The 14247-nt window shown below is 39.4% G+C and overlaps 1 protein-coding gene across 1 annotated transcript in view; it reads right to left on the bottom strand.

Moving 5' to 3' along the window:
* The window catches only part of urb1.L (URB1 ribosome biogenesis 1 homolog (S. cerevisiae) L homeolog), a 55838-nt gene that overhangs the window by 28600 nt on the left and 12991 nt on the right, over positions 1–14247 (bottom strand). The window contains exons 9-18 of the mRNA XM_041581578.1: positions 12994–13189; positions 12242–12379; positions 8676–8849; positions 6286–6439; positions 4776–4898; positions 4465–4577; positions 3868–3978; positions 3462–3578; positions 1697–1835; positions 80–250 (exon numbers count right to left, since the gene is read on the bottom strand). Coding sequence (XP_041437512.1) covers positions 80–250; positions 1697–1835; positions 3462–3578; positions 3868–3978; positions 4465–4577; positions 4776–4898; positions 6286–6439; positions 8676–8849; positions 12242–12379; positions 12994–13189 — 1436 coding nt within the window. The remainder of the gene's footprint in view (positions 1–79; positions 251–1696; positions 1836–3461; positions 3579–3867; positions 3979–4464; positions 4578–4775; positions 4899–6285; positions 6440–8675; positions 8850–12241; positions 12380–12993; positions 13190–14247) is intronic.

The raw sequence follows: 14247 nt of genomic DNA, 5'->3' as shown, positions 1-14247 counted from the left end.
TATTTTGCTTTCCAAAGTAAAAAAGGAAAAAAGGATTCAAATACTGCTATAATCTATGCAGTTACGTTATAAAACTTACCATTTTCACTCTCCTCTGATGAAAGAAGCCGACTGCGTATCTCCAGGGCCACCGGCACAGCTGCACTAAATGGAAATGTCTGAAGAATTAAATCATTGTCCAATGTGACACCGATTTCATCATCCAGGCCTTCGCTCCCCTCGACAATGACATCCACCATATCCATCACATCTGCGGGAGGAAAAGAAACAATGGTTTAATGCAGAATTAGCTGGGCATTGTGGGTAAATACTACAATACTACTTTATGATATACAAGCTTAAAGGGGAACTATCTTGAAAATGAAAATTTAATATAAGCTTCACCATACTGAAATAAGAAACTTTCTAAATACAACCAATTAAATATTCTGCATTGTTTCTGAAATAATCAAGTTCATCTTCACTATTCCTCCCTCAGCATCTGTTTCTCTTCTAATTCTGTCTTCATGCAGCAGTTGGGTGTCAGATATTCATTGAGAGTTAAATGGGTGGTTCACTTTTAGTTTGTTATAGAATGGTCAATTCTAAGCAACTTTTCAACTGGTCTTCATTATTTATTTTTTATAGTTTTTTTTTTAATTATTTGCCTTCTTCTTTTGACTTTTTCCAGCTCTCAGATGGGGTCACTGATCCCATCTAAATACCAATGCTCTGTAAGGCTACACATTTATTGTTATTGCTACTTTTTAGTACTCATCTTTCTATTCAGGCCTCTCCTATTCATATTCCAGTCTCTTATTCGAATCAGTGCATGGTGGTTAGGATGATTTGGACCCTAGCAACCAGATTGCTAAAATTGCAAATTAGAGAGCTGCTGAATAAAAAGCTAAATAATAAAAAATGAAAAACAATTGTTTCAGAATTGTCTACATCATACCAAAAGTTATTTTTAAAATGAACAACCCCTTTAAATATAATATATCTTATAGGGGGGCTCTCTTTCCTAGCAGATGAATTAGAGCTCACTCAAATAATGGATTCCAGAACAAACAAAATAACTGCCTTTTGCACAAATTCTGCATGTAGAGAGACATGATGTCTGGTGATTTTAATAGAGTGAGCTCTAATACATCTTCTAGGCAAAAGGAGCCCCCTTATAAGATATATTGGATCTAACTGTCACCGACTATCTGACACCCAACTGCTGCATGAAGACAGAATGAAGAGAAACAGATGCTGAGAGAGGAATAGTGAAGATGAGCTTGAGTATTATATTTAGTTCATTATATTTAGAAAACTTCTTATTTCAGTATGCTGAAACTTATATTAAATTTTCATTTTCGCAATAGTTCCCCGTTAAGAAATAATCAAAATGAAGAAAAAGCTCAGGGCTGTAATATGATCCTCCTGGTTGGATGTCTGATTAGTAGCCTCATCGCCTGCAGACACGGTTGTACTTGAGTACATATGTACATTTTAAATAGGCTGAGTGGCAGCAACGAAGGCTGCCGTCCTAAGCCATTTTTTATAATTTTTTTTTTTTTTATGGTTGTTTTTCTTTTACTTAAAAGTTATATTGTTACACACAGTTAAGAAATATGCAGCAAGCAATGGCAAATTTGACAGGTGCCACTGTTTATATAAACACAGCTAAATGGACAGACAGATAGCTGTACGATCAATAACAAATACAGACCATCAATGTGTGAGATGGGGATGCTGACTGTGTCGGAATCCTGCTTGCTCAAGCTGTTCTGCAGCATGCTAGCTTCCTGAACAGATTCTGCTGCTTTATCTGTGTATGGATACGGGTTGGACACCAGTTTAACCAAAACCTGTAAATTCCAAGTAGAAAGAAACAAATAATAAGGAATGGAGACTAAAAAATTAGGGATGCACCGAATCCAGGATTCGGCCTTCAGCACGATTGGGATTTGGCGAATTCTCATTCCTGGCTGGATTGAATCTGACTCCTACTTTTCATATGCAAATTAAAGGCAGGAAGAGAATTTAAAAAAAATATTTTTCCACTTTTTCCCTTCCTGTCCCTAATTAGCATATGCTAATTAGGATTCAGTTTAGTAATCAGCCGAATATTTAGTGAAGCATTTGCGGATTCCGCCAAACCTTAAATATAGGATTCAGTGCATCCCTATAAAAAGTACAATGATTACATCCTGACCCGAGAATGCACCCCTTACGGATACATTTATTCTAGTTAATGTTGTACCATTTGTGTCTGTTCTTTTCTATACTATTACTATTGGCGTTCTATTTTTCTTAATATCAAACAATATTTGTCATCTGCATTATAATCTTAGACAATTTTTTTTCATGGAAAACAGGAACAGCAACTGTAACTTGATTTTCTTCTATTCCTTTATTGTAAAACAAAATAAAAAAATAAAAAAAATACAATGATAAAAGAAACAACAATAAATGATGCAGAAAATGTTTATTTAAAATGCTTCTATGTGGTCTATTTTGATATCATACAAACAAGCGCTAGACTACATTTGAAACAGCATGTATAGTAATTGGCATATCAAAGCTGTCTGAGGTACAAAGACACAATCAAGTTAATTGGTGGCCTGAACCAGGTTTGGTCACCAAATGAAAGTCTTAAAGGAATTATTTAGTGCAAAAATAAAAACTCTGTAAATAGATAGGCTGTGCAAAATAAAAAATGTTTCTAATATAATTAGTTAGGCAAAAATGTAATGTATAAAGGCTGGAGTGACTGGATGTGTAACATAATAGCCAGAATACTACTTTCTGCTTTTCAGCTCATTTGGTTTCCACTGATTGGTTACCAGGCAGTAACCAATCAGAGACTTGAGGGAGGCCACATGGGTCATATCTGTTGCTTTTGAATCTGAGCTGAATGCTGAGGATCAATTACAAACTCACTGAACAAATTTGTCCCATGTGGCCCCCCTTCAAGTCGCTGACTAGCTCAGAGTTCTAGAGTTGAAAAGCAGGAAGTAGTGTTCTGGCTATTATATTAGACATCCAGTCACTCCAGCCTTTATATATTACATTTTTGGCTAACTAACTATATTAGAGACATTTTTTATTTTGCACAGCGTATCTATTTACCCAGTTTTTATTTTTAAACTGAACTGTTCCTTTAAGGAATAAAAAATATCTTCAAATTTGTCCAAAGCAGCTCTCCGTTTTGGATCTTAGACCATCTTTTGAGTGTTAGTGGCTCCCTACACGCTCTGGGCTGCTGCAGAGAACCCAAGCTTATGTTTTGAGATCATCAAAATAGTAGGCACTAACTTTCAAAGAAGCTAAAGGGTGCAATGCTGACCAATTCTAGCTCAGATCATGTGCTGTCAATAATCTGAAAAGATGAGGAGCTACTGAGGGCATCTTCAGAGGCACAGATCTTTACTACTAAATAATTGTGATCAATTCATTGTGAAACTTCATGAGAAGTAGCAACACGGTTATACCTGTTCTAAAAATTGTATCACTGCCTCCTTAGAGTCTTCTGTAACTTTATCCAGGTTTCTCAGCCAGAGATCCAGCTCATTCCACGTGTATTCGAACACTCCACTGTCACGGAGAACCTGGCAAAGAGAAACACAGGCCTCTCTTAAGCCTACATAATAAATAAGGTAACAAATAACTAAAGATGCATGATTTTCAACCCGATCTGATGCACAGAAAAACTGATCTGGGGAAACAAGCCCTAAAACTCCCAGGGAGTCTAAAGTATCCGACGGTTGGGTACAGTTTTAATTCTGAGCAGACCTGAAGGAATAAAGGCAAAGAAAGAGCAGTGTTGTAAATCTTTCACACAGAGCAGGTCTCTTTAAGAATGTTCAGTTAAATAAATATATCACCAGTAAACATTACCTTAATTATCAATAGTCGTGTAGAATTCTTGAGCTGTGGCTTGACGCATGTTGCAAACATCTTGAGAAGCAGATAAAAGACAGATTTTTCCCCGCTAGCATCAGGAGTCTCCTGCAAATGCAATAAATTAGAAAACGTTTACATACATTGCAAGCATAAGGCCTGAAAATTATTATAATCTTTGATTACAGAAACCAGGAGTATAACCACAAAGAACAGTTTCCATTTATAATTGGAATTAGGGATGCACCGAATCCTCTATTTTAGGATTCGGCCAAATCCTTTGTGGAAGATTTGGCTGAATACCGAACTGAATTAGAACCATAATTTGCATATTACGGGAAGAGAGACCCACACACTCAGCACTTGGTTACAACATTTTTTGGTTTCCATGTTTGTGTGATGAAAAGTCGTGATTTTTTGGATTCAGATTTGGTTCAGCCAAGCACTTGGATTTGGCCCGTATCTGAATCCTACTGAAAAAGGTTGAATCTTGAACTATCGAATTCTGGATTCGGTGCATCCCTAATTGGAACAGCTTACAGTGTCTATACTCAGCATTAGAATGTTCTCAAGTCACACTGAGATCAAACTAACCTGGACTTTGAACCAAGAAAACTTGTTAGCAGGCAGTACCAACGCCACCTGAAGAATCTGAGACTGTAAGACAGGCGGCACCTCCTCTCTCACACCTTTTTCGGTCACAATACCTGAAGATCAATGAAACCAATACCATTAAAATCATGCAGCTTCTGCGACTACCATGATGGTGTTTATGATTTAAATCTTTACATATATTTGAGCTTATCTGCGATTTAAAGAACCCCACTTACCCTCTTCTAAGTAATGTTACATACCATTGCACAAAGTGCCTGAAGAACTGGTGTGTAGGACTCCTGATTACATACCTTTAAGAAGTTTACTGAAATCAAAATTACTCTGCGCCACCAAGTGCGGTACCACCTTCTGATAGAGGCAAACGACCTGAAGCAGAGAGGCTTTCAGAAGGGTGGTTTGAACATCTTCCAAACCTGTGAAGAACCAGCAAAAATATCCTTAGTTCGTAAAACTTTTTCTTTTTTAAATAACGCTGCAGAAGCCCTTCCTTTTTTTCATGGCATGCATTCTACTAAGTACTAATGCGCCATGCGACTTGAACCCCCTGCCAATGTGTTGGTTCAACCTGCTTTCGTGAATTCCTTGCAGTTAAGTGAAAGGTGAAAAATACATGACCCAAGAAAGTGCATGAATTCATGTCTGCCTTGGTGTTACTGTACTTTCACTGTACCCTTAACATGTTGCTCCTACACACATACAGTAGAACTAAACGAATTGCAAGCTAATGCCATGATGCACGGTGATGCCATTTGTTCACAGACTGACAAAGAAGAACTGGAGCCACAATTTGCCCCCAATTGGTAAATCCCAAGCAAATTGCAGCACATTAGTAATGTGTGGGCCAGGCCAAAACCATGGGTTTACCCGTGGGTCGGGCAGGTTCGGGTTGGCTACAGAAAAAACCTTCGAGTCACAGGTTCGGGTCAGGTACTCCCTTCTGCTTTCCCCACCCGCGACCTCACACTGTCGGCTTCCTGCCCCGCCCCTTTTGTGATGTCACCACTGGGCTGGCGTGGGTCTATAAATAGAGGAGACGGAGCTGGCCGGGCATGTTTCGGGTTTGGAAGGGAAACTCGACCCTGCACATCACTACAGCACATGCTATTATTTTTTAGGGTACCCTATTAATGCTACTTTCCTTTTGTTTTTTTCAATATATGTTATGTACCACATATGGGTATAGGTTATTTTGCACAGATAGCCTTATCTTATAAGCAGTAGCTGTCGTTCATTTTCCCTTGAAAAGAGTCCAGGACACATTTTTTTTAATTTTTTTCTAGATTTCTAGGGGAAAAACTCAAAATTTAAAATGTTAAAAAAAAAAAAAAAATCTAATTTTTAGAGATTTATTATACCCCAAAGATGCTAAAAAACTGAAAAAAACTCCATCTCAAACCTGTCAAGCTCATGTACAAGTCAAGGGCACATGTCCCCAAAGTTGTTTCTTGACATTGTTATTTTGCGCTGGATAATCCAAAAAATTCGGAGTTGCGGATGATAATCCGAAAAAGTTGAGTTTTCGCAACAAAAACTCAAAAACAATAAAAAAAAATTTGGCTCGTCAATCATATGATCCGAATTGACGCGTGGTTTTGAAGTGGCGTTTTGTCTGTCCTATTTTTTTCGAGAAAAATTATTGATAAAAGAGTTAAATCATGGAAAGGAGCTGGGTCGGATTTGTTTTCATAAAACAAGGAGTTTGAGTTTTAGTAAATGGACATATTTTTATGATGATGGTCTCTGCAAGTTACCTCATAAAATACATAGTATATTGAACAGAACAAGAGTAGAACCACTTACCGTGCTCTTCCTGCGTTCCAGGTAATTCCTGGAATGCTGGAGGTAATTCTTCTTCTGGGGTGGTGCTATTTCCACTCGCACCCTCTGTTTCCGTACCCTCTCCCTTTGAAAGAGACTGCCAGGTTGCTACAACAGTATTTATATCCGGGAGCAGCTGTGGAGAGAAATCAAGTTGCTCATATAGACAAACTATACAGTAGTTATAATGTTTGTGAATCCCGTAGATATATACTGAAATCTGACAGATGGGCTGATATCAATAAAGAATTTCAAGGGAGGCCCCCAAAAAGGCTAAACTATTAGTTCAATATCAGAAACTAGTACAATACCACTTTTATTGTGGGTCACAAATGTTAGGCACCCCCAAGTGATTGTATTTACTTACCTATAACCCCGGCAGGTGCTCCTATCAGCAGAAAGCTGCACCGGCCCGGGGTTATACCAGTGAGCACCTCGGAGCAATCCTCTTCAGTCTTCTTCTTTCTTCAAATTTCCCGGGGGCAGACGCATGTGCAGTAGAATGAAATAGCCGATTTTTTAGTTAAAGTTCAGCTTTTCACTCTACTGCGCATGCGATGAAAGCGGAAGACGGAAGAGGATCACTCCGTGGTGCTCACTGGTATAACCCCCGGGCCGGAGCAGTTTTCTGCTGATAGGAGCACATGCCTGGGGTTTCAGGTAAGTCAATACAATCACTTGGGGGTGCCGAACATTAAAGGAGAAGGAAAGGCTAAAAGTAAGTAAGCTTTATTAGAAAGGTCTATATAAATACACCAGTAAACCCTCAAAGTAATGCTGCTCTGAGTCCTGTCAAAAAAAACACAGCATTTCTTTCCTTCTATTGTGTACACATGGGCTTCTGTATCAGACTTCCTGTTTTCATCTTAAACCTCCAGGGCACGGCCTTGAGCATGCGCAGTTTGCTCCTTTCCCCTCCCCCTTCCCCTCCCTGCTGTAATATGAGCCCAGAGCTATGAGCGAGCAGGGAGAGACTCAGGCAGGAAGTGATGTTACACAAGCCAATATGGCAGCTGCTATCCTAAACAAACACAGAACACTTCAGAGCTGTTTACTCAAGAATGGTAAAGCATTCTGCAGAATAAATATAGTGTTATGGCTTGCACTATTGTGGGTAATCTATTGACAATAAACTGCTCCATTAGATTTCCTTCTCCTTTAAAGGAGAAGGAAACCCCCTGGGCGCAAAAACCCTCCCCCCTCCCCTGTGTTGCTTCCCCTCCCTCCTCCCCCCTGGACTACCTGTCCCGCTGGGCAAATGCCCCAAACTTGTTACTTACCCCTCTGCGCAGGTCCAGTCCACGGAGTTCACAGACGCTATCTTCTTCCAAACACAGTAGGAGCATTTTGCCGGTACGGATCTACTGCGCATGCGCCAAAAGTCACGAACTGAAATCGGAAAACTTAGTGACTTTTGGCGCATGTGCAGTAGATCCGTACCGGCGAAATGCTCCTAACTGCACATGCGCCAAAAACGCATGGAAGAAGATGGCGTCTGTGAACTCCGTGGACTGGACCTGTGCAGAAGGGTAAGTAACAAGTTAGGGGCATTTGCCCAGCGGGACAGGTAGGCCAGGGGGGAGGAGGGAGGGGGAGCAACACAGGGGAGGGGGGAGGGTTTTTGCGCCCAGGGGCTTTCCTTCTCCTTTAAGCACCCCCAAGTGTACGATGCCTTTCCTTTTCAAGAAATAATCTATATTTACTATTGTGAAGACAGTTACATTAATTATATACATTTGGGTACTGTGCATAATCAGATGAATTACTAGCTTGGTGGACAAGTGGCACTCAACTTTTAACCCCTTCTATCCCCTCCTTTCCCATCTCTCAATCTTCTTTCTCCTTGCCTGCCTTTCTTCTAGAAATGTTAATGTGGCTTGTGAGTCTTTTGGAAAAAAACATATTTAATACTAAAAGGATTGTTCACCTTTTAGTTAACTATTAGTATGTTGGCAATTTGCAATTGGTTTTCATTTTTTTTTCATTATTTGTGGTTTTTGAGTTATTAAGAAACCACCTATAGCGCCTAACGCGTTTCATGCTTACCTAGCACTTAGTCATAGGCAATGTCTGACATTTTTCCATGCTTTGGAAAATTATTTAAGTATATATAAGTGTCAGAAGAAGGCTGCAAATAATTTAAAAAAAAAAACTATAAAAATAACGAAGACCAAGTGAAAAGATGCTTAAAATTAGCCATTCTATTACATACTAAAAGTTAAGTTAAAGGCAAACCACCCCTTGAAAAAATATTGCTACACAGGAGAACTGTAAAATTCTCTCCTGCATTGATCATTACTGTGCCCATAAATGTAAGTGGTGGCTATAATGTCACCACGGAGTGTATACAAGATAGTCTGGAACCCTCTTACCTTGCTTAGTGCCTCTCTATATTTCTGCGCAAACTCAGACATGGTTGCCGGAGTGTAGATTTCTGACTTCTGCCATATATCCTCCCGCAGGCAGTGGCTGATGTTGAGCTCTGCTCTCCTCAGGATTGAACACACGAGGGACAGGATGGTGTGTTTTACTATTTTATTAGGCAGCTATGGTAGAGAATAAACATGTTACTGGATTTAGTTTATAGTCCCCATAAAGCAGCTTTTGACAATTTCATTTATATAAATAAGCTGCTGTGTAGCAATGGGGGCACTCCGGTTACACAGCAGATAACAGATAAGCTCTGTAGAACATAATGGTGTTATCTGTTATCCACTATTTAACCTGTGCCATATAGCCTTTTTTCAATTTTTATGAACTATAGTAGAGTTTCTGAAGCAAACACATCAGTGCAGAGCAGCAGCTGCTGAACTACCACTCTAGAGCTAATGGCATGACACGGCATGTAGTTCACTTCAACCACTGAATGAGAAAATGAGATTGGACATTATAAGGCTGCCAGACTGAAGAGTAAGTTCATAGAATAGTCTCTTTAAAGGAGAACTAAAGCTTAACTAAAGAAGTAGCTAGAAATGTTGTCCATTATATTTTGGGCTTCTGTACCAGCCCAAGGCAACCACAGCCCTTTAGCAGTAAAGATCTGTGTCTCCAAAGATTCCCCAGTAGCTCCCCATCTTCTTTTCTGCTGATTCACTGCACATGCTCTGTGCTGCTGTCACTTACTGAGCTTAGGGACCCACTCACAATATACAATACACATAGAATAGAAATGTCACAATATAAGGCTGATTAGTAATTAATACAGATAATAGCTAAATGGTAGCACAGAAACCAGTGCAATTAGCATCAGAATTTAATAATCAGCCCTGTAGCATCAGCTTATATTACAGACCAACCTCATTTTCTGCTGGATAATTAGTGACGACCCCAAAGCTTAGCTTCTCAACAGCTGCACAGAGCCCACTGAGCATGTGAGTGTCACAGACACTTTCCAAGATGGTGACCCCCTGTGACAAGTTTGAAGTCCTGGATCATTGCTGCTATTGACAAGCTGAAACTTTAGGCGGGTGCAATAAGTTCAGTGTATAAAATATGGCATTTTTAGCCAAATTCATGTTCTCCTTTAAATTAAAGAGACTAATTACAGAATTAACCATATATGAATAAATAAACTCCCAACCAGGCTGAAATTTCCAAAGGCTACAACGGTAAGTTGGCCACAAAAAAGCACTGATTCCAGCAACTATAATAAAAAAAAATTTGCATTAAAGGGGAGCTATCGCGAAAATGAAAATGTAATATTAGCTTCAGCACACTGAAATAAGAAACTTTCTAAATATAGTCAATTAAAAATTCTGTACGTTTTCTGCATTCATCAAGTTTATGTTCACTATTCCCCACTCAGCATCTACTCATTCTGTCTTCATGCAGCAGTTGGGTGTCCAACTATCATCGACAGATCCAATATATCTTATAGGAGCTCTCCTTTTGCCTAGAAGATGTATTAGAGCTCACTCTATTAAAATCACCAACATCATGTCTCTCTACATGCAGGATTTGTGCAAAAGGCAGTTATTTTGTTTGTTCTGGAATTAGTTATTTGAGTGAGCTCTAATTAATCTGCTAGGAAAGGGAGATCCCCTATAAGATATAGTGGATCATTCATCTGACACCTGCATGAAGAGAAAATTCATACAGCAGTTGGGTGTCAGATGAATGATGCACTATATCTTATAGGGGATCTCCCTTTCCTAGCAGATGAATTAGAGCTCACTCAAATATCTAACAGATGCTGAGAGAGGAATAGTGAATATAAAGTTGATTATTTCAGAAACAATGCAGAATATGTAATCAATTGTATTTAGAACGTTTTACTTCAGTACGAAGAGGATTATTTAAAATTTTCGTAATAGTTCCCCTTTAAGTTCAGAAGATGAAGTTTCTGAACACAAGAGCTTACAGTTTGTATACATCTTGCATTGTTCACCAGTGCTCTGCCCACCCTGCATTTCTTTCTAGTACACAATTGTAACAGAAGATACGGTCTCTTATTCTCTCATAGCTGCCATCTGTTTGGCATCCGTGCCCAAGAAAGACATTATTACAATTGTACTGTCGCTTGCCCTCAGCCAGGAGGACACAAATCTGTCTGTTGCCGTGGAGTTGGAATCTTCCATAGCACGACGCAGGCAGGTGGCAGAGAATACAGTTGGATCATTTGGATTTATTATACAAATAGGTAACGCACTGTCCCAACTGTGGTCATAAATAACCCTGATTTATTCTAAGTAGTTGCTATGATACACAATAAGTATGCCTTCTGTCCTCCTCTGTCTCCTATTCAGCCAAGCTAAACCAGACATTCTGTTCCAATGTATCTGTGCCTGTATATGCAGATCCCCCGGTATGACCCTATCTCCCTGGTGAGGAGCAGGATACAAACTGAAATGGGAGTGTGATTTTTATGCTATGGTGGCAAGCTGGGACATGCAAGGGGACAGGATCACTTTATGTGATACCAGATAAATTGGATAGGTTATATTCAAGGTAATGAAAGAATATCCTACAGCCTAAGTAAAAAAGAAAATATACGGGAAAAATAAGCTCAAAATTAAAGGGGAACTATCAAGAAAATTAAAATTTAATATAAGCTTCATCATTCGGAAATAAATACAATCAATTAAATATTCTGCATTGTTTCTGAAATAATCAAGTTTATCTTCACTTTCCCTCTCTCGGCATCTGTTTCTCTTCACTCTTCTTGCAGCAGTTGGGGTGTCAGATATTCATTGACAGATAGATCCAATATCTTATAGGGGGGTTTCCTTTCCTAGCAGATGAATTAGAGCTCACTCAAATAACTGACTCCAGTACAAACAAAATCTAAAAAATAACTGCCTTTTGCACAAATTCTGCATGTAGAGAGACATGATGTCTGGTGATTTTAATAGAGTGAGCTCTAATACATCTTCTAGGCAAAATGAGCCCCCCACCTATAAAGATATATTGGATCTAACTGTCAATGAATATCTGACACCCAACTGCTGCATGAAGAGAGAATTAAGAGAAACAGATGTTGAGAGAGCAATAGTGAAGATAAACTTGATTATTTGAGAAACAATGCAGAATATTTAAATGATTGGATTTAGAAAGTTTCTAATTTCAGTATGCTGAAGCTTATATTAAATTTTCATTTTTGTGATAGTTCCCCTATAAGCATTATCTGTCCTGAAGGAATATTTTTGTAGGTTGGCTGAAATAAAGTGAGGAGGAGCCACTGCTTATTGCTGTAGCAATTGTTTGAGCTGTTGCCCCACAAAGAGAAACAGAAAGGTGGCCATGTCATGTATGGTCCCTTGCACAGTATCTGTTCTTTATTAGCTGCCAATCGGTCAGATACAATCTAGATCACACAGTGTATGGCCAACTTAACTCATTATGATATGGCTTCATTCAGCTCATGAGCAAGACAACTCCTACCTCATAAGCTACAAGGCTCCACCTCCTTATTAGCAATAACTTTTACACCTAAACTTACATTCAGTCCCTGGGTGAACATTGCCTTGTTACACACTGGAGCCACTGTGGTGATCATCAGCATAGACAAGAGCCTTGGCAAAGGAACAAATTCAGTCGTTCTGAAAGCAGGAGAGATTACTGGCTGAGCTTCATAGATCTACAGGAGAGAAAATCAGTGAAGTGAGCCATTAACTAACATATCTCTACATATAATGCACAAGGGGCATGTTTATGAACATTGGAGAAGATAAATATCTGGAGAAATTTCTGGAGATGTTCCCCATAGCAACCAATCTTTTTTTCTAACTTAAGGTGGCCATACACGGAGAGATCCACTCGTTTGGGGAGCGGATCTCTCCCCGATATGCCCACCTTGAGGTGGGCAATATCGGGCTGATCCGATCGTGGGCCCTAGGGCCCAACGGTCAGATCCTAACGAATAGTAATGGGCAGTCAGATCGCGGGACTGCATCAACGAATCAACTTTCGGCCAGATCTCGATCAGGGAAGCCCGACGGGGGGCCCCATACGCAGGCCAATAAGCTGCCATCGCGGTCTGTCGGCAGCTTTTATCGGCCCGTGTAAGGCCACCTTTATAGTTGGCTTTTTAAATCAAATTGCCGATTGGTTGCCATGGGCAACATCTCCAGAAATCTCTCCAGATATTTATCTTCTCCAATGTTCGTAAACAAATCTCATACAGACACTATAAAAGCAGATACCAATGTCATAGTAAATTTATGACTATTTCTTTTTCTTGTCTTTTCTTACCTTCTTGAGCAGTTTGATATTATCCAGCCAAGCCGTCTTGACTCGTGGAACAAAAGAGTATTGCGTTTCTTTGAAGTATCTGCTCAGTATGTCAGGGCACACCTTCAGTATGTTCACTACCAGGTCCCCAATTAATTCATCCTCAGTTGCTGTTTTGAGGGCCACCAGGAATCGCAGAAGCACTAGGTTCCCTGCTCTGTTAAAATAAAATTATACAGCCTTCATACTGGGTTTCTTTACTATTTGACAAGTAAGGCTACCCCCAATGTAAAGGTTACAAAGTATTATACTAAACTAAATAGAATAATAATAAAGCACTATGTTGAAGGTGGATGTTTTCTTATACCATGTTGGATCTAAGCAAGTAATGACAGTGTCATTCTAGAAGAGGTATAGAAATCCGAGCGGTCAGGTTATAAGTCGCCCAGACAATTATTAGCTCAACAGGCAACAAAATGCTTGGAATTGTGTCATGTGCCCTAAGTTTTGACACAATATATAAAAAAAAGTTGATGCCTATTTAGTGACCAGGCCCTCCAAGCATAAAATGCAGCTGCCACACATAGGACACTCTTAAAGGGGTTGTTCACCTTTGAGTTAGCTTTTAGTATGATGCAGAGAGTGATACCGAGACAATTTGCATTTGATTTTCATTTTTTATTATTTATGGTTTTGAGTTATTTAGCTTTTTATTCAGCAGCTCTCCAGTTTGCAGTTTCAGCATTCTGGTTGCTAGGGTCAAAATTACTAGGGATGCACCGAATTCAGGAATCCTTCTGCCCGGCCGAACCGAATCTGAATGCTAATTTGCATATACAAATTAGGGGCAGGGAGGGAAATTGCGAGACTTTTTGTCACAAAACAAGGAAGTAAAAAATGTTTCCATTCCCACCCATAATTTGCATATGCAAATTTGGATTCCGATTTGGTTCGGTATTCAGCCGAATCTTTTGCAAAGGATTCAGGGGTTGGGCCGAATACAAAATAGTGGATTCGGGGCATTCCTACAAATGATCCCAGCAACCATGCACTGATTTGAATAAGAGACTGGAATTGTTAATAGGAGAGACCTGAATAGAAAGAGGAGTAATAAAGTAGCAATAACAAGACATCTGTAGCCTTACAGAGCATTTGCTTTTAAGATGGGGTCAGCGACCCCCATTTGAAAGAAACTTCAAAAACTGTAAAAAAAAAAATAAAGGTCAACTGAAAAGTTGCTTAGAATTAGCCATTCTATAACATACTAAACGTGGA

The sequence above is a fragment of the Xenopus laevis genome, chromosome 2L (genome assembly GCF_017654675.1).
Source record: "Xenopus laevis strain J_2021 chromosome 2L, Xenopus_laevis_v10.1, whole genome shotgun sequence".
Lineage (NCBI taxonomy): Eukaryota > Metazoa > Chordata > Amphibia > Anura > Pipidae > Xenopus > Xenopus laevis.
This window is presented reverse-complemented; position numbering and strand designations above follow the sequence as displayed.